Source organism: Micromys minutus (assembly GCF_963924665.1).
Source record: "Micromys minutus genome assembly, chromosome: 13".
NCBI lineage: Eukaryota > Metazoa > Chordata > Mammalia > Rodentia > Muridae > Micromys > Micromys minutus.
In genome coordinates, this window is record NC_137982.1 from 13,379,993 (window position 1) to 13,404,360 (window position 24,368).

The 24,368-nt window shown below is 42.7% G+C and overlaps 1 protein-coding gene across 4 annotated transcripts in view; it reads right to left on the reverse strand.

The window, feature by feature from the left end:
* DENND1A (DENN domain containing 1A) overlaps nucleotides 1-24,368 on the reverse strand; it is a 460,146-nt gene that overhangs the window by 154,490 nt on the left and 281,288 nt on the right. For all 4 annotated transcript variants that reach the window (XM_080927212.1, XM_080927210.1, XM_080927211.1 and 1 more), the window contains exons 11-12: nucleotides 23,839-23,884; nucleotides 3,335-3,436 (exon numbers count right to left, since the gene is read on the reverse strand). In XM_080927212.1, coding sequence (XP_080783338.1) covers nucleotides 3,335-3,436; nucleotides 23,839-23,884 — 148 coding nt within the window. The remainder of the gene's footprint in view (nucleotides 1-3,334; nucleotides 3,437-23,838; nucleotides 23,885-24,368) is intronic.

Here is a 24,368-nt window from a genome sequence, read left to right on the forward strand (position 1 = left end):
TGACCACATGTATTTTTTTCCATTCATATATGTAAGAATTTTTATTTTATTAATATGGCATGTCTGTGGGAATGTATGTACATGTTTGTAAATGGGTATCCATAGTCCCTTGGAGCTGGAGTTACAGGTGTTTATGAACTACCTGATGTGGGTGATGGTGCTGAGGTCCAAAACCTGACTCATGATTGAACAGCAAGTTCTCTTAATTGGTAAGCCATTTCTTCAGCCCTGATTCTTTCACTTTTTAACCTTAATCTTTATATTTAAAGAGTAATTCATAGGGCTGGGGAAATGGCTCAATAAGCAAGCATTTTGACTTAAGTTTGGATCCTAGTACCTGAATATAAGTTGGATATGGCAACAGACATCTTAAAGCCCTGTACTGGGAGTGCAGAGACTGGTGAATCTCTGGAGCTCACAGGCCAGCCAGTCTAGGTGAATCAGTGAGCTTCAGGTTGAATGAGAACCCTGTCTCAAAAAAATAAGGTCAGCGCTAGAGAGATGGCTTAGTAGCTAAAAGCACTGGTTGCTCTTCCAGAGGACCTGAATTTGATTCCTAGCACCCACACAGCAACTTAACCACTGTCTGTAACTCTAGTTCCAGATGATGGAACCTTCTTTTGTCCTCGTTGAGAACTGCAGCACATGGTATAACTACATAGATGCAGGCAAAACACCACAAACATTTAAAATAAAATCTTGAGAGGTGGAAAGTCACTGGTGGAAAGATACTCAACACTGAACATAGCCTTCATATGTATGCTTAAGCAAGCACATGTGCAAACAAATACATATATCATAGATGCACAGAGAAAGTTTATAGGCTTATACAATGAGAAGTAATTAACTGCTTGAATGAAATATTTAGACGTGTGGTATGGTTCCAATCTGGAGTGTCATTAGTAGGCTTATGTTTAGAGGACTAGCTCACACATGTGACTCAAGGCATGCTGTTTTGCTTTTTCAGTCACTATGAAGAGTAACCCTCTGAAACTGTGAACCAGAATAAATTTTAACTCCATTAAGTTGATTCTGTCAGGAATTTTGTCACTGTAACAAGAAAAGTAATTCATAAAAGGCATATTTAATGCTACTATCAATAGCAAGTTAAACCCACTACTAATGTTTCTGTTTGTGTGTGATTGTTTATTTGTTTGTTTTTCTGAGACAGGGTTTCTGAAGGGACTCTAGCCACCCTGAGCATGGTAAACATGGCTCTGGCAGGCCTTTCCATTCTCCCCCATTCCCTTTGCCTTGAAAAAAAAATTGTTAGTTAACATTCCTAAAGCTATCCCCCATAGTCTATTCCCTTATTTGGCCACTTCTCTTGAGGCTAAATACCAAGATTCAGCCATCAACACCCCCCCCCTTGGCTGCTTTAATTAGTACATCCAATGAAAATTAAACACCTCACTCTAACATGGGGTTTCCCTTTTTACCTTCAGAAACTGCTATTTGCCTATGGGCCACATCTGGCTCCTGTTTATCCAGAAGTCACCCCTTCCCCTCTCCCTTGTTCCATTCCCCTTTTTTTTGGTCAACCTCTAACTTCTGTCTTTGTCTCTTATTCCTTGCCCTTTGTCCCTCTGGGGCAAATAAATCTCCTTTGTGGTGGAAACTTAGTCTTGGGGTACCTTGTATAGAACTGGTCCTTTCAGTTTCTCTGTGTAACCTTGGCTGTCCTGGAACTCGCTCTGTAGCCCAGGCTGGCCTCTAACTCACAGAGATCCACCTGCCTCTGCCTCCTGAGTACTGAGGTTAAAGGTGCCACCACCGCTGGGCTGCTGTGTACTTTACTTCTGTGTATGCTATAACACGTATTACACTGCTATCACTTACTTCAGTACCTGATGCACATCTTACATTGACTTACGCAGTTACTATTTCTGGCTGTCGTCATTCCCGTCATATATGCTTCTTACATTAGTACCCACCACCCAACAGCTTCCTTTGCCATATCTTATAGCTCGAATCTGCTGACAAATATTTCTCAGGTTTTTTTTTTAATCTGAAAAAATGTTTAAAAAAGTTTGCCTTCATCTTTGAAAGCACACTTTTAGTGGAGAGTACTTAGATTGACGACTTGTCTTTTAATGAGTGGTGGTGGTATACCCCTTTAATCCTAGCACTAGGGAGGCAGAGGCAGGTGGATGTCTGAATTTGAGGCAAGCCTGGTCTACAGAGTGAGTTCCAGGACAGCCAGGGCTATACAGAGAAAATCTATTTTGAAAAGCAAAATAAAACTAGACAAAAAAAAAAAAAAAAAAAAAAAAAAAAAAAAAGAAAGAAAGAAAGAAAGAAAGAAAACTTGTCTTTCATTACTTAAAAAATATTATCCCACTATGTTCTGGCATACATGGTTCCTGACAAGAAGCCTGCTGGAACTACTTCTTTCGCTTAGAAAATGTCCCCCTTTCCTCTAGACAACCTAAAGCTTGTCTCACTGGCTCTGAGAGACCATCATAATGTGCCACTGTATGGATTCTGTTCAGTCCAGTGGGTTTGTAGCAGGCTCTCTGTATCAAACACCATGAAAAAGGTAACCTATAAATGACAGTTTAGTTGGGTGTGTGGTTCCGGAGACTTAGTCTGTTGTGGAGGAGTGAAGGCATGGTGGCAGGCGGCTGGCTGGACAAGCAGCTGAGAGCTCACATGTTGATCCATAAGTAGGAAGCAGAGAGAGCCAACATGAAATAGTGCCAGTGTTTTGAAACCTGCCCCAAATGACATACTTCCTCCAGCCAGGACACACCTAATCCCCTCAAACAGCCACCTAGTGGGGACCGTGTGTTCAAATGCTGAGACTTATGAGGGACATTCCATGCAAACCATCACGTTCACTGAGCTTCCCAGAGCTCTTAGTTTTCCACTTTCATTAGAACTGTTGATAGCTGACTATAAACTCTACACTTCTGTCTTCCCCAACTCTCCTCACTTTCCGGGACTCCAACTGCATTTATGATAGTCCTCTTGAGACTAACTAAAGGTTAATGTTTCACCTTTGCTTTGTGTTGTTGTTGTCAAATATCAGACGAATGTTTCTACATCTGCCAATGCACCTTCCTGGTATTTCTCTTTCAAGGTGGGAAACTGAAGCTGAGAGGGGAAAATAATTCACAGCCACTTTGTTTCATTAAAAAGGCACCTTACAGTTTGCCTTCTTCAGGCAGTCCTACAGTGGAAGGAGATTTTTTTAATGTTGACATTGAACAGTGTCCACCACTGTTACCCTGATGTACACTAGGACTTGGACCACACACACTGTCTTCCCACCTCTCTTAGGCCCAGAAGCACAACATGAGCACTCAGGGATCAGAACTCACACGGTACCTACCACATCATTTGGGAGGCTCTGAAGGTCATCAAAAGGGGTTTCCAGGGTGTTGGTGTCCACATTCAAGATCACAACATCATCTAGGGCCATGTTTCTGACCTTCTGCAAGTAAAGAAAAATAGAATCACTGGAACTGCCACCAGCACACAGGTTACTTCCCCTTGGCCTTCTTTAGGGAAGACTAGCACTGCTGAATAAAGGCTTACTCTGATAGCCCAAGGAACACATGGCTCACCTTTGTTCTTTTAACTGTCATAAGAATTCTCTGATTTACATGATCACGACCCCCCCCCCTATCCCCTTGTCAAATTTGGGAGTGAAAGCCATTTCACAGATGGTAGGTAACATGTCCTGAGTCAAACAGTTAGAAAAATTCTGTTGTCATTTTATATGTGTGTGTATACATATGAAAATTGTTGCGGACATTCTGATTGTAGCTTCCAGGACGTATCAAGTTACCTAAATAAACATTTCAAGGATCTTCCTAGCAGAAGGATGGCCTATGCTTATCAGAGACTTTTTAACAGTTGATAAAAAAACCAAAAAAACAAAAAACATAAAAACTAGTTATTGACAGCTGAAGACAAAAACCCAACAAAACATGTCAAGAAACTGAATCCTAAAATTTTCCCATGTAATGGCCAGAATCTCTAACTCTTGCTACAGACAGTTTCCAGGAGCCTGTGGATCATCTTGCAAGCATCTGCTAAGTACTTTCTATTGGTGGAGAACCAGAGAGGTTCAACAAGATGCTGGACTAATGTATTTCCTCTCTTTTCTGAAGCCCATCATACTATTAACTGCTGCTCTGTTCGAAGGCTGGGTGCAAGTGAGGTGTTAATAAGAGCTGCTGAGTGCTGTGTAGACGTGACTTAGCGCGCACAAGCCCTGTTTGCAGAGCAGCACACTGAGACTCACAGTGGACTTCAGGACTTAGCAGGAGGTTAAAGCCTTAGGTTTATCATAAGGAAGTTACATGAAGGTCAACCACAATCATCTCTGCCACTAAATCCACACACATTTCAGATCTCACAACAGAACTGGTGTTCTCAACTTTCCTAGTGCTGTGACTCTCTAATACAGTCCTTCATGTTGTGGTGACCCCAACCATATGATTATTTTGTTGCTACTTCATAACTGTAATTGTGCTACTGTTATGAATCTTAATATAAATATTTTTTGAAGATAGAAGTTTACCAAGGTGGTTATGACCCACAGGTTGAGAACCACTGTTTTAGGCTGTTATGAATTGCAGAGGTCATATATGCTCTGGGCTAGGCACTCAGGAGGTCTTATACATGACAGTTATTACTTTTTAATATGTGTTGGCAGAAGAGCTACAGCTTATTGGTAATAACAGCTTGGCTTTTACTTCAAAAGCTGATGATTATCATCAGAGGCAGGATCAGAGCATGGATGAGGAACACCAGGCTATAGGTACTGAGCTAAGGACCACTATACCCCAGCATCTCTTGCCTTGCCTCATCTGACCCTCCCAATAGCTCCAAACAGAAGGGGCAGGAGGCAATGGCCACTGGAGAGCAGCCCTGGGGCTGAAAGGTTCTGTGAGTGGGTGTTGAGAGTAGATCAGAATTGGGCCTTGTTTCTGTGTTCCCAAAGCTGCCCCAGCGGCACAGACCAACCCTTGTGGGCTCTCTGAGACTGGGCTGGAACAGGCTTTTGATTTTCTTCCACTCCTAGCTGGAGGACTTGCCAGTTAAGCTGTGTGGAGTGTTTACTTTTTTGACAATGGCAGCAGGCTGAAGAAGAGGAAAAACCCTGGCCTCCTTTCTTGACTTAGCAGGCCAGGGTCCCCTTAGTAACTGAATTGTCCTCAGCACTGGGCTCCAGGCAGGAGCTGGGTCGGCAGCTTCCTCTCATGGGACAATGCTGCCCTGCCGGTGGCAAGGTCTCTTCTAAAGGGGCTGGCATGAGCTCAAGGGGCTTCCTGAAGCTCAGAGTTCCCAAGGAAAGAACCACAGGCAGCTTGGCTAGAGGGTGCTCTCTCCTGAAAGGCTGTGGGTGGGAGTGCCAGTGGAGATGAGTCTTGAGTGGTAGCTCACTTCTCTTCAACATCATGCTGGAGAGAGACTATTATCTTCAAGGCAACAGTGGAGGCTCAGAGACTAAGCAAATTGCCTAATGCCACATAGCTAGGGAGGGCAGCAGACCTGGCTGTGGAAAAGAGTCTAACTCTAACACCTATCCGAAGAGACCAGCTCCATGGCTCCAGTATCCCAGGATTCATACTGAGCACCTGTGCAGGTGGGCAGTCACAGCTGACTCTCTCTGGGCCTTTCTCCTGTGCAAACCAGGCTTGCCTTTTGTAATATAAAAAACAATTACATATGCCTACTATACAGAAAGCCAAAGCTCACCATTTGGAGCCATCACTATAAATTATTTCCTTTTGTGCTTCTTCTTCCCTACCTCTGCTCTAAATCCTTTGCACTGCCCGCCACCCCTCGAGTTTTTCACATTGATTACAGCATAAGCAATGCTCCACTTCATTAAAAGCCAAGTGACAATTACTAATTGCTTCAGAGTGTTCTGCTACATGGAAGCAAACTCAACCAAGGCCACTTGGCTGAACATTATCTCCAGTGTTTAAGACATTAATATATATCACATGGTCATGAAGTCTGAAGGCTGGAAGCTCTGTGCTTCAGGACAGATTCCTAGAAGTGGATTTTAGCTCTCATTCCTTAAGAAGTGTCCCTGGTGAATTCAACTTGGAGAGATATCTTTTCTTCCAATTATTTTAAAGCCATTTTATCCACAGCTTGTGTTTCCTACTCTAAGTGAAGAAAAATCAGCAAAGACATGAGCAGATGTCAAAATAGTCCTCCAAAAATCCTTCCCAATTAGAACACTTACGAGTACCGCAGCACACCGAGACAGCTCTCCGGTAGCTTGTCCCACCAACACATTCCCTCTCTTTTTAGTTACAGCATATGCCAAGGCTCCTGCCAGCTGCAAACCCTTCCCCCACCAGACTCCATAGGCGTTTCCTCAGAACAGGAAGAAGGGGGAAAAACAACGAAAAAAAAAAAAAAAACCCCAAACAACACTGATATACATTGTCCAAATGACCTTTCTTATTCAGAAACACAAAAAAAGCAGCACCCCATCAATATTATTCATTAAATATTAAGATGTCTTTCTTGAGTATTTTTGTCACAGTCTTACTTTGACCCTTTTCTTTGGGCCAGGCAAGGGACAACTCACAGTAGTCAGGATGACACCAATTTTCTAAGTGTCACCTCTAGTTGATCCAAACCACTGCTCTGGACAGGACATCAGAAATCCTCCCGGTTCCCAGGTGGGAAAAGAGAATGGGGCAATACTAGCCACATCCTCATTGTGCTGTTTAGTTTTATGCCAACTTGACACAAGCTAGAGTCACTGGAGAGGAGGGAACCTTAATTAAGCAATGCTTTCATGCTGGGTGATGGCAGTGGCAGTGACACATGCCTTTACTCCCAGCACGCAGACAGGTGGATCTCTGTGAGTTTGATGTCAGCCTGGGTGACAGAGCTAGTTCCAGGACAACCAAGTTGTCCGGTCTCAAAGAAAACAAAAAACCAAACCAAACCAAACCAAACCAAACCAAACCAAACCAAACCAAACCAAACCAACCAACCAACCAACCAACCAACCAAACAAACAAACAAAAAAAAAAAAAACCAAAACAGGAACCAAACCAAACCAAACAAATGAAATGCCCTTCATAAGATTAGGCTGCAGGCAAGCCTGTAGGGTATTTTCTTATCTAGTGATTGATAGGGGAGGGCCCAGTACTTCGTGGGTGGTACCACTGCTGGGCTGGGTCACCCTGAGTGCTATAAGAAAGCCGGCTGAACAAGCCATGAGAAACAAGCCAGTAAGCAGCATCCTTACACAGCTTCTGCATCCACTCCCACCTCTAAGTTCCTGCCTTGCTTGAGTACCTGTTCTGACTTCCTCTAATATAGACTATGATCTAGAAGTGTAAGCTGAATAAACCTTTCCTTCTCTAACTTACTTTTTGGTCATGGTGTTTTGTTGCAACAACAGAAATCTTGATTAAGAAACTCACTGTGTATTTAGAGATGCTGATGTGTGGTAGTTTTTACATGATTTCCAGAACTTGATGGCTGTGGGCTCAGGCACTCTGAGAGCCTACTGCATACTGCAGTTATTAGGACCTGGCTTCCCACAATCAGAAAAACATGCAGACCTAGGTTTATCTATATAATACTTACTCACTGATCCTCTGGCCTGTCACTGGGTTTCCTATTTTAGTTTCCGCCCCAATATTTGGCCCACAGCAGACAATTCTTAAATGAGTGAATGAATAGATGAATGAAGGTGAGGGATGGGAGAAGGATCAGAACCCACAGTGGGCAGCACAGATCCTGCATCTAGTCTGCTGAGTTCTACCTAACCACAGCAGCTATACCAAACTGGGCAGGTCCATCTTCCCAGGCCTGTTTTTGTTCTTCAAGATTCACATAAAGACACTATCCTATCAGCTTGCTGTGAGTATTAAATGGGCTAACATTTAAAAAATATTTAGTGGATAGCACACAGGAAGTTCAAAGTAAGTGTTTGTTAAGATAAAAACTAATGTTCTTTTGGGGATGATCGGAATGTGCCAAATCTTTATTGTGGTAGTGGCTGCAAAATTGTTAAAATTCATTAAATCATTACTTTAAATAGATGGATTGTTGACATGAACTATACCTCAGTGTAGTTGATAAACTCATCAGAATGATATCCAGAAGAGAGAATGAACTCACAGTAGACCTGGAAAGGCAGGGGTGGGTGCATGATTGTGAATGGGTACTCAGGACAAGGAGGCACTTTCTAAGGCTACCCTGAAGATTTTAACTCCTGTGTCCTTTATGTCAGTGTGAGAGCTTTAAAAGACTGTTTGCATCTTTACTGTCTTAGGGTATGAGTAAATATCTAATGTCTGGGAAGGGGACTGAGCAGTTGATGAAAGGGGCTCTTCACAGAATGGAGCGATGTAAATGCTGGGAGGTGGTAGTGCTGGCACGGGAACCCAACTGACTGCAAGTTGAGTTGCAGTACCCAGTTCTAATCAAGTCAGTCTCCTCTAACTGACTGCAATGGACGGAGTGTTTCTGCACCAGGATGGAGGTGCTGGGGGGTCACTGTGGTGAATCTTTTCTGTTATTCTTATACAGGACCACCTCTGTGGCAGGACCCTACCTCACTGGTCTCCAATATCTAGCACAGAGCCCGACACAGGCACATATTCCTTAGCTGGGGAAAGAGCAGACCAGCTGTGACTGGCTCCATTCTACTGGGAGTCCAGACTTGCAGCAGATGTCAGTGCAAACCCACTGTAAGCAAACTGGAGTCTGCTCCAGGAAGTGCAATGGGAATAACAATGATGATGGCAGTGATAACTACCATGTAAAATTACCATGATTAATTAGCACAGGATGAATTCACAGTGGACAAGGACAGCAGGCATTAACTCAGGAACCAAGATGGCAGATCTTAGAATCAGACCACTCTATCCAAGCCTTGCCTCAGAACTATGACTTCTAGCAAGTTCTCCTGAGCTACAGTTTTCTCATCTACAAAGTGGGGATGAAGCTGCACACCTGTGTTTTGTGGCTAGTGCAGCATGTGTGAGGAGCTCAACACCAAGTCTGACTGTACTAAGGGCCAGCACATGAGCTACTACTTTTGAAAGTTTCTCTCCTTGTGATTTGATAGGTATGCCAATAAAGGGGTTACAGTTCAGAGGAAACAGTTAAGCATATTTTCTGAGGAAGGCAGAGACTAGTTAGACTCTACTGTCATGATTTTATGCTATTAAAATTAAGACTCCCAGCAGCCTATTGATTCCTGGCTCTGGCTCATACTCTGAGACTATACTGCATCTAATCTTCGGTTCAGGCTCCATGCTGTGGGCAAGTCTCTTAGCCCTTGTATCGGCTGAACTAGCTGCTCAATGAAGAAGTGATAGCCATACCTCGGACAGTGGTTACCAGTAGGCTGGAGGAGGCTGGGTAGAACTGCATAGAAAGGGCTGCTGGTGTTGTAATGCCATCTCTCCATCCAGGTGATGGGAACACAGTGTGTCCCCATCATAGACTCAGCACACCATTAACTTAGAGGACAGGCATGCTTACCCTTTAAATCTCATACAGTAGCAAAAATTTGTAACATAGTTCTACCAGCTTGTTTGAGAATTAAATGAGTAAATATGTATTATGATATTTAGGATAGTGCCTGGTATATATTTAGCACTATGTATAAAACTATCTTTGCTATAAAACAATTCTATTAGTAATTTCATAGATAGTATACAATACTGTCAGAAAACATGTAGGCAAAGACAGATACCTATAGGCTACAACTGCTTCTTTAGGCTGTCCTGCCTTCCTTCAGAGAGGTGTAAAGCAGAGACTGACTGGGTTCCACTGAGACACATTCATGTTCCCAAGATAGCCTGGTGTGAGGCAGCAGTAGGACAGAGGAACATCAGCAGGTACAAGAGAGGCTGATCTGGATTTTAGGGGCCCAGGACAAGCTTTTTAAAAACAGCTGAGTCCCATGTTTTTAATCTGTAATATAGGTACATAGACACTTGCTACATAGGACCAAAAGAGCATTTTAAAAAGAACAAATATGTATTTTGTGCCTGTGTAGTCAGTTATGAGCAAAGTCATTTTGGACACCTATTCTGCACAGGCCCCGTGACAGCACCAAAGAGCCCAACATGGAAAAACTGGGGGTGGGGGAGGTGTGCAGGATGGAACTTGTTTTTTCTTTATCTTGTTTACTATTGTTGTTGTATGTGTGTACCATGGATCAGCATATGAAGCATCATATCAACCTTGGAGCATCAGCTCTTTCCTTCTGCCATGTGGACTCCAGGGATTGAACCCAGGACCTTAGGCTTGCACAGCAAGCTACTACCCACCAAGTCATCTCTCTGGTTCTTGACATACTATGCTTTTTTGTTTGTTTTTCTAGACGGGGTTTTTCTATGTAGGTATGGCTATCTAAGATTTCACTCTGTAGACAAGGCTAACTTCAAACTCAGAGATCCAGTTCCCCCTGTCTCCAGGATATTGGCATTAAAGGCATGTGCTACCATCACCCAGAAACACAATGTTTTGATAGAACTCATTTCCTCATAACCATGACCATGGCTCACTCAGTTCATCCCTCTGAACAAGGGTAACTACCTTGTCTCCTGACTCGGCTAAGATGCCCTCTTAAGTAAGACTTCTTAACAGTGGGTTGTGGTTCGTTCTTTCTTTCTTTCTTTCTTTCTTTCTTTCTTTCTTTCTTTCTTTCTTTCTTTCTTTCTTTCTCTCTCTCTCCTTTCTTTCTTTCTTTCTTCCTTCCTTCCTTTCTTTCTTTCTTTCTTTCTTCCTTCCTTCCTTCTCTCTCTCTCTCTCTCTTTCCTTCCTCCCTCCCTTCCTTCCTTCTTCTTTTTTTTTTGAAGGTAGAGGATATAGTTAAAATAAACCCAAAATGACATATCAATAGTTTGTTATCAAAAATTTATACTAAGTAACTACTCCTGAGCTTTATGCAGCCATTATTCCTGTTAACTGTATACCTGGGGTTACAGGACTCGAAGGTCACAGCAAATCTTAAGGGGCTGGCAAGTGACAGAAGCTGCTATGCATTTTGTATCCATCACCTCTGACTGATGTCAGCACAATGATAGCCACTCGTTGTATCCTTGTGTGGCTGAACCCTTTATGTATATCATCTTAATCTCAGATACCCTTGTATGGCAAAGAGGGATACTGAGGGTCAGAGAGTAAAGTCACATAGCTTAGAAGCATGGGGCTCAGCTTTCAACACAGTTGAACTGCAATACACCTGCATTACCTCCTACTCTGACACAACTGTTTCTTCTGACAAATATAACAGACCTCAAGAGAGTTTTCTCTGGAATATCATACCCATTTGGTAGATGAGAAAACCAAGGGTAAAGAGATGAAGTAGTATGCCTGTGTTGTTGGAACTGATGTGAGTCAGAGAAAGAACACGCACATGGCTGCAGTGTTCTTTGTACTACCCGGCACATATAAAATGTAGCCAAATGCATGCGCATACATATGAGCACATAACAAAGAACAGCTTGAGGAGCCGGTGGCCTCCTAGGAGGAAAGCAAAAAACATAAGAGGAACAAGGCAAGTAGAGATGGGTACAGGAGAGGGAAATGGGAACCTAAGCTTTTTATTCTTCCTAAAATCTTGGGTACAAACAGAGGAAAAGTGACACTTTTCTTTCCCTTTTCTGCCCCAGAGGTCACCAAGCTGCCAAGCAATTGATAAACGTGGTAGCTTTGCTTTGGAGCCCCCAGTCACTGATGGGCTCCTTCCTGCCCCACAAAATTAAAATCTAAGTCTACAGCTCAGAGAGCCTTAAGAACCCACTGGAATTTCCCAGCATGCTTTAAATAGAAACAGAAGCTTGGCAGGGGAGGGAAGTGGGGCAAACACTCTCAGGTCAGGGCCACCCCACCTCACAGGGTAATAAGCACTCATGCTAATTAACACAGCCAGAGACCTCATCCCAGACCAGCAGAGGGCCTGCTCTCCAGTGGGGCCTCTTCTGAGTGGCCACTCACATTGGTAGTTATTCACAAGAGCTGTTGGGCTATAAGAACCCAGGGAAAATTTTACCCTGATTCCAAACACTAGGGGCTGCTGGCCTCCTTGTGCTGTGATGGGTCCTAGGAAAACCATGACATGGAGTAGACTTTGCCTCAGTAGAATATCCACAGGTACCCGGAGCCTATCTGGGTGGTCAGAAAGCCCCAAGGTTGGTGTTTTAGCTTTTCACCTGCTACCTCTAGGCAAGGCACACAGCTCTCTGTGAGCTGGGAATCAAGACTGGGGGAATCATTGCCAAATGCACAGGTTCTCTCCAGAGACAGCCAGGTCAATAGTGGAAGGCCTTCCGCTCTTTAAGCTGAGCTCTGCCATTTCCCTTTAAGCCACAGTTTTCAAGTCGATCCCAATACATCCTCTATCCAGTGAGTGGAAGTTGAGACCTATATACCCTCAACTCTACCACTGCTGGAAACTCTGTGTTTTCCTGTGTAAGACTCAAGAAATTGACATTCTTTATTTTCTTGGTTGGTGGGACTGGGGGAGAGATTATTTAATGAGACAGCCTGGCTCCTTCCAGCTTCCATATTACCCCCTGCTTTTCTGGGAATTCTTCCTGACTCCGGCTCCTATAAACAGGGAATGGTCTGCAACTCCTCAGTCCATAAGGGACAACCGGTTCAGGGATACTTTTCATGGCATTTATTCTTCATGTGCTTGATTATCAGTCCCTTAAAATTTAAGTCTTTGAATTTTAACTTACCCTTTCTCATACAGATCTGCACCTAGAAGATGGCTTAAGAGCTTTATAATGTACTCTAATCTAAACTCTCCCCTGTGGAGTAGTCACTGGGGTCTCATTTCGTAAACAACAAACTAAACTATAAATGACTGGGAGTGTCCCATATAGAGCCTGGGGCCCTTTTTTATGAAATGACACTGCTGAGGCTGAGCACATACTGAGGGCCGTAGCTGGGTCATATATATCTATTGTGACCACCACTGATAGGTTGCTAAATAGTTCAGTGGACCCTAAATTAAGACTAGTATAACATCTGCTTCTGCATGTTAATACATTTCATATAGAGTAGTAACGGGTCAAATCCTTGTCTTTCACTGTGTGACTTTGGACAAGCTACATAACTCCTCTATGCCTCAACTTTATTACCTGGAAAACAGAGCTATCAATACCAGAACAGACTTGTTAGGAAAATTAAACAGCAAGTCTATAATGTATCTATCTGCTACTTCATAACAGTACCCATCCAATTTGAAACAACGAGGCATGGATTTAGGAGTTTCACTGGGAGAGTAAGAGGATATGGACCCTCTAATCCCAGAATGGTTTGGGGCCTCCCTACAATAAAACAAGGCCTCACTCCTTCTACACAACTGCCACTGGCCATCATTCATTCATCACTAAGCACAGCAAACCCCAACTCCCATCTCCACCTGCCTTTTATTTGAAATGTCAATTTTTAAAGAGTGGAGAGGTTGGAGACCCAATTTAACAAGCATGCTGAAACATTGTTTATTGCCCCCATAAACATGGCTTAGTGAGAATTACGGACTTAATCAGAGGGAACTGATCTCCCATGAAAAGGAGCCCTTGGAATTTCAGAAACACCACCTTCATCATGAAAATCTCTTAACTTTTCAAACAAACTATAGGCGGCCTTAAATATGTGGGTAGTTATGGGATGGCCAATGCTGTGATTTGTCTTGTATAGGAGCCTCTGAACCTGAAGGTCCACAGCACTTTAAAGACGTAGGAAAAATAGCTGGCAATCATATTCAGGAGACATGGCTCAAAAAATACAACAAAGTTTTGCTGGGTAGGAAGGAGGGCTTTTCTAGATGCCAAGGGCTGACTAGAGAGGATTCAGCACTGACAAGGCTGTATAACACACAGCTGGGCTGACCAGGCCCACCTTACCTCCTGAGTGCTTGAGGGAGTATATGGCAAGAGAGATTTGGGGATCTGCTTTCTGGAGGATAGGCACTCTGTAAAAACAAAAGGATGCTGCATGGCTTTTGTGGAAAGTGTTTTCCCTTTAAAACAACCATTTCCAAAGGATGAGGTTCTGGAAATCCCAACTTTCCAGAATGAGGATTCATTAGTGCTGCTCTGATCACTAGGAAAAGTTTTCATAAGACATCCACCTTATACAGAATGTATCAGTCTGGCTGCCAGAAGCAGGAAAGGTAGCAGATATAAAATTTTATTATTTCAATGCCCCAGTAGCAGCCAGGAGGACTTAATGAAATTGCCAAGATTTACAATCTGAAACAGCTATTCCACAGACAAATATGGTTAAGGGAGCTGTGCCCTCTGACCTTTCAACCCTTTGATCCTCTCACGGCAGGTGGCCTGAAGCCCCTCCTGGGCATCTCCCTCTCTTCCGATACTGTTGATCCTTGACATGCAATAAGCCTGACCTTATACAGGTGACTCGAGTGCTGATCACCAGCAGCTGCTGCTAATGGAACACTCGTTCCAAGGTGGGAGAAGAGGCCTGGATAGGCAGGGTCCAGTTGTGCCGAGATCATGTCCTATGGTCACAGCTCAGCAATGGGTAACGACTATCATTTCCAGAAACTGTCCTTAAAAGTGAAACTCTACCCTCCTGCAACCCTCCAAAACACAACAGCTCACCTTTTAAAACTAAATCATAAATCTAAAAACAGAAAGGAAAAAAAAGGAAAAAAAAAAAACCCCAACTCTTAAGTCCTAAATGTATCTCTTAGAACTTCCCCCAAAACCATGTGCAGCAAATTTATACCAACGAAAATCAAAACAATTTTTGGAAACCTAAAATTGACTGTTTTCAGTTCCATGAAATTTCATTTAAAAAACCCCATATGCCAAAATGTCCAAATTCTCTTATTTTTAAAAATTGGGATGACTTCCAAAAATCACAGCATTTCTCTCTCTCTCTCTCTCTCTCTCTCTCTCTCTCTCTCTCTCTCTCTCTCTCCTCTTTTAAAGCTAGGGATGGGTAGTGCAAGAATGCACTTGTCAAGCTTAATGATTTAACTCATTTGGTCAGCACAAAATATTTGCAGGCATACACTGAAGAGGACCCTGCCCAGCACCGGCTGCTAGGCACTGGGGTTTGGCATGGGCTGGAGAAGTAGCCAAGAGTTTCAGTCTGGTCCTTTTAGTTTCTTTCAGGTACTGGTTTATGGAGCAAAGAATTTTATCAGGAAACACTCTGGGGGTGTTGGTGGTTTTCAACAAGACTTAATGTACCACACTTAAGGCCTCAAGCCAATGCGCAGCTTTCATAAACACACAGGACAATGCCCAAGGCTTTCTCTGCCAAGGCCTATGCTTCCTTAACATAGAGCCTAAGAAAGATCCTTTCATAGCCTAAATCTTTTTGTTCAACTTTAGATTAATCTTGAGCTCAACTAAGAACCAAACAATAGGAAAAAAGAGCATTACCACTCCTGTTTTACTCACTGTATTTGTTTACTACAAACAATGGTTTATGGAGAAAGTGGTTAGCAAGAAGTAGGTGAGATGTAGTTTCACTTATCACAGCTGGGCCACTTGGTGCAAACTATTAAAAATACTCAACATTAATATTTGCCATTGAGTGAGAGCTTGCATGTGTGCCTGAGACTTAATGGTCACTGTTTGGGTAGATGTCTATTTAGCTGATGGGGATCCGAAGGTGCACAATGGCACAAGTGACCTGCACCAGTTACAGAGACAATACTAAAGCTGGGATTCAAATCTGGCTAAACTACTGCTCCAAATGCCACAGTCCATCCACATTATCCTCAACAAAAGCAAAGCACAAGCCAAAAGACACATAATTATTTGTGCAGAAAATGCCAGATTTCAGTTTGCTTACACATTGCCCTGGCCCACTTAAATGCCTTCCGAATCAATTATTTTAGGTCATTAAGAGGAAGTTTAATTTGGTTGACAAACACCCCTACTGTGGTGACCTCACGTATCAACAGTAAATGCCTGATGGTCACAAATTCGTACCATGAGCTGCTGAGCATGGTGTTAAACAGAACCACATGTGCCCAGATCCCAAGTGGGATTTGCCTAGGCCAAGGGGGTCTCTCTTCAATCATCACTGCCATCGAAGCACTCCCATCAGGCCATACCCCAATCACCCTAAGGATTTTATGAAAAGAAGTCCCCAGACCCATGGGGCTGGCCTCGGTCAAAAGTGACTCTAAGTGAATGTCAACTTAGAAAAGTTAATCACTGTGAAACAGGATAGAAAAGAGGGTAGAGACTGTCTTGGCAACATGAGTTGGTTCCTTAATTCCTTAAAGAAAGAATTCCATTCCAAGGCTACAAAATACTGGTAGCCATTTCCATTTGTTTTGTACCTATCATGTGATGGATGTGGTATACACACATTTCTTCGCTTCCTTCCTATTAAAATTTTCTGTGAAGTGAGGAACCTACTCATACAAGTGTAAGCTTTACAGGGCCATCTTAACACAGCCAGAGGCCCTTTTAAGGCAGTGACCAGGAAGCTGAAGCATTGTGCATATTCGTAGATATAAACTGCACCTACTATTTGTTTCTAAGAGGCATCTCCAAAGAGGCCATGATTAAAAGCATTTTGCACACTTTGGAACAGACTGTGAAATGACTCATACCTTTCCCCTGTTAATCTGATTCCTATTTTAAACAAGAACCTGGTTAGAAGGCTCTAGTCCTAGAAGAAAGTTGGACTCAGGTCTGCAGTGCTCTTTCCACTCTGTCCTATGGCTCTTGCAGCCTACTTCTTACCTTCATCTGATGAAAACTTGATTCATTAAGCATCTCTTGGAAAGGGTTTATTAACTCAAGAGTTTCCTCTGAAGTCAGTTTTAACATTGTTGAATGGGCCTTGCTTATAATGGCAGGCTAAGAGATGAAAGGGAAAAACGAAACCAAAACTGGAAAACAAAAGCATTATCCACTGTGCTACATGATCATTCAGTTTCTCTACATTGTGAATGACTCCACCACCGAGAATTAAATTGAGAATGGCAGGACTTTAGGAGACCCTTACCTTTGTCAGAAGTACTTGCTCCCTTTGTTCACACAAAGTACCATTGGGTTTTAAGCTGTTTTCTATGAACTGATCTCAACATAGAATAAGTGGTATATTAAAGGCAGATGCCACTTTGAAGAGGTGATAGCTTCCAGGGGAAAACCCACCCACTGAACCAGACCTCTTTTGATACCCTGGTGAACAAAACCTGTGTGCTTGTTTTCTGAATTCCTTATTTGATGGTGGTGCTGATGGCATTTTAAGAAAATTTGGGCACTGCCAAACCACTATCCAATTGCTAGGGTTTCAATCATCTAACCTTTGTCTCTTACATTTATCCTATCCATCTATGAGCACTTGAATACTTAGAACAAGCTCTTTACACTCATTAAATTAGTTAATTCTCACAAAGCTTTGAGATGCTATTGCATTTCTACAGATGAGACAAGGAACACTGGAGAGACAAGGAAGTGGGTCCCATCATTCTGGAAACAGATCTTGCCTAAGGAGGTTGCTATACTGCCACAAAGAGTCCTGTGATGCCCTCTCCCAGGACACCCAGAGTGAGGCCCTGAGATGAAAAAGGTCAACTTAAGTGTGGGGCAGGGCCAGGCCTAACCCACAGAGCCTTGTAAGCCACGGCACAGAGGAGCAGCTGTGGGTGGACAGGGCCGAACCATGTTCCCTAGGGAAAGGAGATAGCAGTCCCTAGTGTGAGATAACTCACCCCTCCCCCAGTGTGTAATAACTCACCCCCCCAAGCATGTAATAACTTGCACCCATGTAATAACTCAAAGACTTGGAACATTCTAGCTGCTGCCAACCCCTTCTCTCTCCCGATCAAGTTCTTTTCATGAACCTGTAACTGTATCTGTCAAATGAAATTTTTTTTTCCATGCAAACTTTGCTTTCTTATTGCCCCAACAATCAACTCCCAATGGTATTTTTCTATGATTGTGAGTAAGGACACACACAAGTCACCATTTGTATTTGAACAGTTTATGGCTCAGAGTTTTATAAACTACACTGTACCTCTGTCTATATGTGGAATCCTGGGAAACAGCAGAATGCTTCAATGGTTCGCAAAAGACACTCAGCTTTACTCAGTACTGAATGATTTAAAATAAATAAATAAACACAAACACAGGATTAAAGACCTGCTATTCCATGAAAAACATGAAAGAAAAAACTAGCTAAAATACAGCCGACTTAAACAACAGACACTCAGGCTCTTTGTAATGCAAAGTAACCCAAAATGTTTATAAGAGAATCCTATTATTTTGTGTCAAAGCTCAAGAGTGAACCAAGACCTTCACTGCAGACACAGACAATGTAGCCTCTGCATTCCAGAGTTCAAGACAAGCTTGGATCTGACAGTTTGATTCTCTCCTCAGAAAGATGCCTTGGTGAATTTGTAGAACCAGGCTCCTAAGGGCTACTGGTCAAGCCTTCCAAGAGAAATACCAGCAGAGAGAGAGGCAAGATTACTAGAAGCCCAGTTACTTGCCCTGAGTAGCATCATATGCCTCTTGTAATAACTAGTAAGGAAAGCTGACTAGATGTATACAGCTTGGTCCTGAATCTCATGCTCCCCATTCCCAGGGATAGAACATTCACTGAGGAAGTCGTCTAAATTTGTAACTTCAAGCTAGGGTAGACCATGGATAATTTGATGCATAAAAACACTTGAACATACAAAGGAAGTAAAGGACAGTGGCCCATGCCTTTGATTCTAGTATGTGAGAGGTTGAGGCAAGAGGATTGCTTCAAAACAGCAAAGTAAAATAAAAGCCAAAACACCAACAATAACAACCAGAGAGGAAAGAACAACACTGAGTAACTGTGGTGTTTAAATCCTTCAAGCAAACAATCACTACAAACACCTTAGTTGTGGCCTGGTAGCAAAGGAAACCATTCAGAAGCATGGTTTGGGGATGCTAACACATCTGAATTTTATACACAGGGTTTTTTCTTAAGAATTACCTTGATCTTTACAAATATCAATTTACTTTATTAACAGTGTGAAGCAGTTTCCAAGCATTTTATATGGCTGGACTGGTTCTAATGACTTACAAGGAGAAGGCCTGACCATGTCCTTCCCCTATTTACACCCTTCAATGGCTCTCTGTTGCCCTATAAAGTTGAGACTCTTTAATACAGCTTACAAGGCTGTGGCTGGCTGGCTGGCCTCCCCCTTCATGTTCCTGCTGCCATGGAACTCCTCATGGTCCTGTGAAACCCTTGGTCCTGCTCCAGACTCTGTTGATGTGGTTGGCTCCTTGTTTCCTGGCTTTCCTGGGCCTGGTCTACTTACTGGTTGAGCTTCAGCTTCCATATTTCTTAGGGTTGGTGATTCCTACCACAGCTGGTATCTGCCCAAATTCACTGTTAACTTTGACCTGTCTGCATCTGCTCCAGAAAAACCTCCAAGAAGGTAGAGACTAGGCGCAGTTGCTATTATATGCAGACCTGGGACATAAAAGCTTCTTAACACCTTACCCTGGAAAGGGCCATGCATGGGTACATGCTGAACATCTATAGCACTCTGCCAGCCTAGCTGAAAAATGTAAGATCTAGAGAGATGAAATAGAACAATGCAAGGATGTGGTCAGGTAGGTGTCTGAAAGGACAATGATTGAATCTTATGAAGTGTTATTGCCAACCCTGGGACAAAGCAAAGCAGGGGACACTGGGCAGTTGCAACCCAATTTTGCTATGACTGCACCTTTTACTTGCAGCCCTCATCTCACTCTAAGGTTTGCACAGAACACTATTTTGAAGCATGTGAGGAAGCTCTTCATTTACAAATAGAAGAAGCACCATCTACAAGACATGACCTGGCACCTGCTACCAGATATGGCACAGAAGGGGGACTGAATAAATGTGTCTTGAACTAAATTGAGATCAGTTGAATGAAAGGAAATAGTCAGTGTGTAATCTGGCCATGTTTTGGGATTTCCTAGCTGCCAACTAACATGATCATTCTCTCCAAGAAGCAGTTAGGCCTATGCCAATACCCTCGGCTATTCTGCTCATTTGCCACTAGCCTCCAATTGCTTAAATGAGAGAAAGAATATCAAGAGGCAGAAGGAGGGAGAGGAAAGAAGAACAGCTATAAACTTGTCACTTTGGAAAAAAAGTGGACTCTTTATAGTGACAAGGTTACCATTTAGCAAACAGCAATGACATCTTGCTCAAACTTGTAGACTAGAAGTAGGTCTTTCCTCAAAATAACCTTCCTTCCAATGAGAATACTAGGTTATAATTTATGTTTCTTTTTGTGCACAAATTTGAGTGTCATAAAAATGGTTAAAAAGTCTTCCTATGGTAGCTTTTTCTAAACTTTTATGAACATCTGCCACATTCATTTGAAGTTTAAAAAATCCTGGCACATATGCAAAGGCATAATAAGGTGCCTATAGCTTTCAAGAAAAAATAACAAGCCAGTCAAAAATAAGCCTTTTGCTGAATTGCCAGTAAGAAAACTAGTGTAGTGAGAAGCTGGGCCTTCCCAGCCCCTTCCTTACAGAGCTGCTTGGCCGCCAGGCCACAGTCCTTCCTTGGCATTGGAGACCTTAGGAAAAATCTCAGGACACGCTGCAGCACTGAAGGCCATGTCAGAGCTATGTAAGGCCAGTTAGTATGCATAATAAGACCCTACGCCTAAGCTAAAGTCCAGGAGATCCAGAGAAAGAAGTGTGGTGGGGGTAGAGGACAACAGTCAAATTTTTGGTTGGGGTTTAGAAAACTACCCAGAGACTGGAACAACTTCCATTTTTGTTTTTCTTTTGGTACTGACCACATAAGAGTTCAGCACAGCAGGGCCACTGCTTCCTGAATCTTCTTACCTAAAGCCCTTAAAGACTGGCCAGACAGACTGTTACCTGTTCACCTAAGTGCTTCAATTTTGAGCATACTATGCATTGTATGCTTTACTATACAAAAAAGGCTTGTTCTGTATTACCTAAACTCAAATAAAGTTAAAAAAAAAAACCCTTTTAAACCCCTCTTTTGAATGTGTGCGTGCATGTGCACACAGGTATGAGGGCCTATGCCTATGTGTGGAAGATGTCAGGTACCTGCTCTATCATTCTCCACCTTATTCCTCTGAAATAGGGGAGATATGTCTCTCACATAACACAAAGATAGGCTGGCAACCAGCAAGCCTTCATGATCTTTGAGTCTCTGTCCCCAATAGCACCGGGTTTATAGGTGCCAATGGCCTGGCTTTCTAAAAGCAATGATGGCACTGGTGACCTGCAAACACTGATGCCTACTGTAAGGCTTTAAAGTAGCTCAGTTACAGCTCCTCAAGACTAACTGCACCCTTCTCAGAAAGCTGTGGCTTCACACAATACCACCCACTTGGCACTCTGCTAAAGAAGCTAAAGCTACCATACAGGATGCTGCTGCTGTCTTTGCTCCCATGGGATTCACATTCCAGAGGACACACAGTGGGACTTGGAAACAAACAGCTATTGTTTTGAGTAAGAGTAGAGTAAGCAATCCCACAAGTAAAAGATGAACATGATAACATACGTTCTGAAATTGCCAAAGAAGGCCAAGGCTTCTTTCTGTGGGGATACACAGGATCTATTTAGTACAACTACTGGCTCATATGCATTTTTACAGTAATGGGTAAGAAAGCTTGACAGCAGTGGAGAAGCCATGGGAAGCTTGGGGGTAATAGAAAACGTGAACAGAAAGTGTGCTGTAGTGACCACACTTGGCAATCCACATGACAACTGCCACCATAAGGGGACTAAGAACTAAACCTTATCTTAATTTTCATACCTCCAGGACTGAGCACAATTCTTGGAACACACAACGCCCATATTTTGCTATCAAATCAGTGAATAGGGCTTTGTAAGAATCCAAGAAAGCTAAGGAAAAGAGCCAAGGAAGGCAGTGGGAAAGGAACAAGATTGGAAATGCTTTATATAGAGACTTGTGAGTATTTATCAAGAATGCTTGTGCCTTGACTTTGGGGCATCTGCAGGCAATACCTTTCAAGGAACTGGAAACAGCAGAAGGGAGTTGAATGCTCAGAGTGTGTGTCTGCAAATACTAAACGGTTGGGAAAGACTGATGTAGCTCAAGTTAAGGGCAGTGAAGTTCAGTGGGTTCTTGAAATCAGTGGGGACCTGAAATCCAGAAAGAGAGGCAGCACAGAGCAGTGCCACTGACTTTGACTCAATGCTGAAGAAAGAGCCTTGAACAAGATGGCTGGAGGACACATAGAGAAGAAAAGCAAGCTAAGACCAGATACTCTGGAGAATGCTGAAGGTACTGGGACACAAGAAGTATCTGGAAAAACCTATGGAAGAGCAGACTTGAAGGCAGGAGGAGAAGCAAAAACTGTGGACACTGATAGACCCAATAGTCTTTAGTGCTTTAAACTCTAAAGCAGTAGGCACGAACGGTCCATTAGAAAGGACTTACTTTTATTTTTTTGTATGGGAGCTTTGAATAGACCCTCACACTTAACAAAGGTAAAACACACAAGCAATCTCTTCAGTCTGATCTAAATACATCATCCAAGATAGTCCATAAACTGTGTACTGTATGTGCTTAGGGCTGGGTGATGACAGGGAGGGACTGTTAACAGAATGTAGGAGCCACATGGCCGTCCTGTCAAATTAGAAATTTGAGCAGATTTCTGTGGTCTATTTTGATCAAGATTCTCAATGTCAAACAAACAGGTTTTTCGATAACCAACTCGTTTCTTTTTTGTAAGCACAATAGCAGAGCACGCAACAGTTAGCAGCGAAGCAGGTGGTCCTCGTCGTCAACTCGAAATGAAAGGAACAGAAGAAAAGTAGCATTTCCTTTAAGACATGCTAAGCACCATGGCAGGCGAGGCTGGGGACTTCCTCCCAGAGTCCACGCAGTGCCACACAGGCAGGCTAACTAGCCCCACCCTGCTCTGGGCAGTGCTAATTTCTGTCCTTTCCCCTGGAACAAAAACAACAACAACAAAAAAAAAAAAAACAAAACAAACAAACAAAAACCAAACCTGGAGGTCTAGTCTACAAACCAAGGGCATGAACAAAAGCATAGTAAGTCCCCTGGAAGTACTGTGAATGATGGGTACAGCCGTGCGGAAAGCACTCTGGAAGCAGACGCATAGCTTTGACCAAGCAGTTCTGCTTTAGGGATTCTGCACTAGGAATATAATGCAGAAAAAAAATAAAAATAAAGATAAAGCCTTATGCATAAAGATGTTTGTTGAAGTGCTATTTATAATAGTGAAAAAAATCATCTGCCAACCTAAGTGCTCAATGGCAGAAAAATGGTTAAGTTGTAGGAATGACAGGGAACAAATGGAAAACTGTTGTTACTGAGGGTGGATAAAAAGGCAAGGGTACTCACATTATAATGCTGATAGGTAAAGACAACACTATATGAGCTAAATATCTACAGGGTAAAGACTAGAGGGAAGAATAGTAAAATGCTAATTTTAATTTTCTTCTTCATTAACTTCTATAAACCATTTGCATCACATTTCCTACCATGAAAATGTAACACTGTTACAGTGACTTAGAATAAATGTCATCATGAAAAACAAACAAATCCTTTCCAAACAAACCTTATCCAAGCCCAAATGGTATCTTTCTCTTACCTCCCTACCCTCTCTTATTCACCCAGGGAAAAAAATCCACCATCTTTAACCAAAGAGAGACGCCCAGAATGCATCAGACAGTGGGAAGGGTCTAGGTTGATGAATGGGGTTTGCTCATCAAGAAGGACAGGAGGACTCGAATGAGCAGTTGCTTCAGCTGCTCCGTGTGCAGAGCTGCACATCCTGAGAGCCCTTTTTTTTTTCTGCTACACAAAGCAAAACCAAAGCCCACATCAGGGATCAGGGAGGAAAAAAAGCCCACTTACCTCCATTAAACTTAAATGGATTCCTATGAGGTAGGGCATGGGAGCACTGTGAAGAGAAACAGAGACACACAGCTGCTTTAATGTCTGTTGCTTCCGACAGAAAATTACAGATGGTTCACTATTTAGAGAAAAGCTGTTTTAATAAACGTATGCACAGTTACATTTCCTTTCACAACAAAAATCTTAATGTGACATTTTGTTTCCAAGCCTAGAAACGTCAAGGAATTTAAAAACGTAGGCAGCACTGGGAATGGCATGGGAGCAGAAAGAGTACCAACCTTTGTGTCAGCCATCAACCCCAAACAGCAGCTAGGCAACTTTATGGCCTCAGTCACCTTATCTTTAAAATGGGATTCATGGCTCAACCCCAACTACTGCTACTAGACGGAGCTAAACACACACAGTACAGAGGTCCTGATACTAATGGGAACTATGGTCTCAGAATTACGGAAAAAAGAGAAGGTTGCATAGAGAGCACAAGAAAGACAGACAGCTTAATGTTTGGAAAGCATCCAACAAGCTTGTGTATG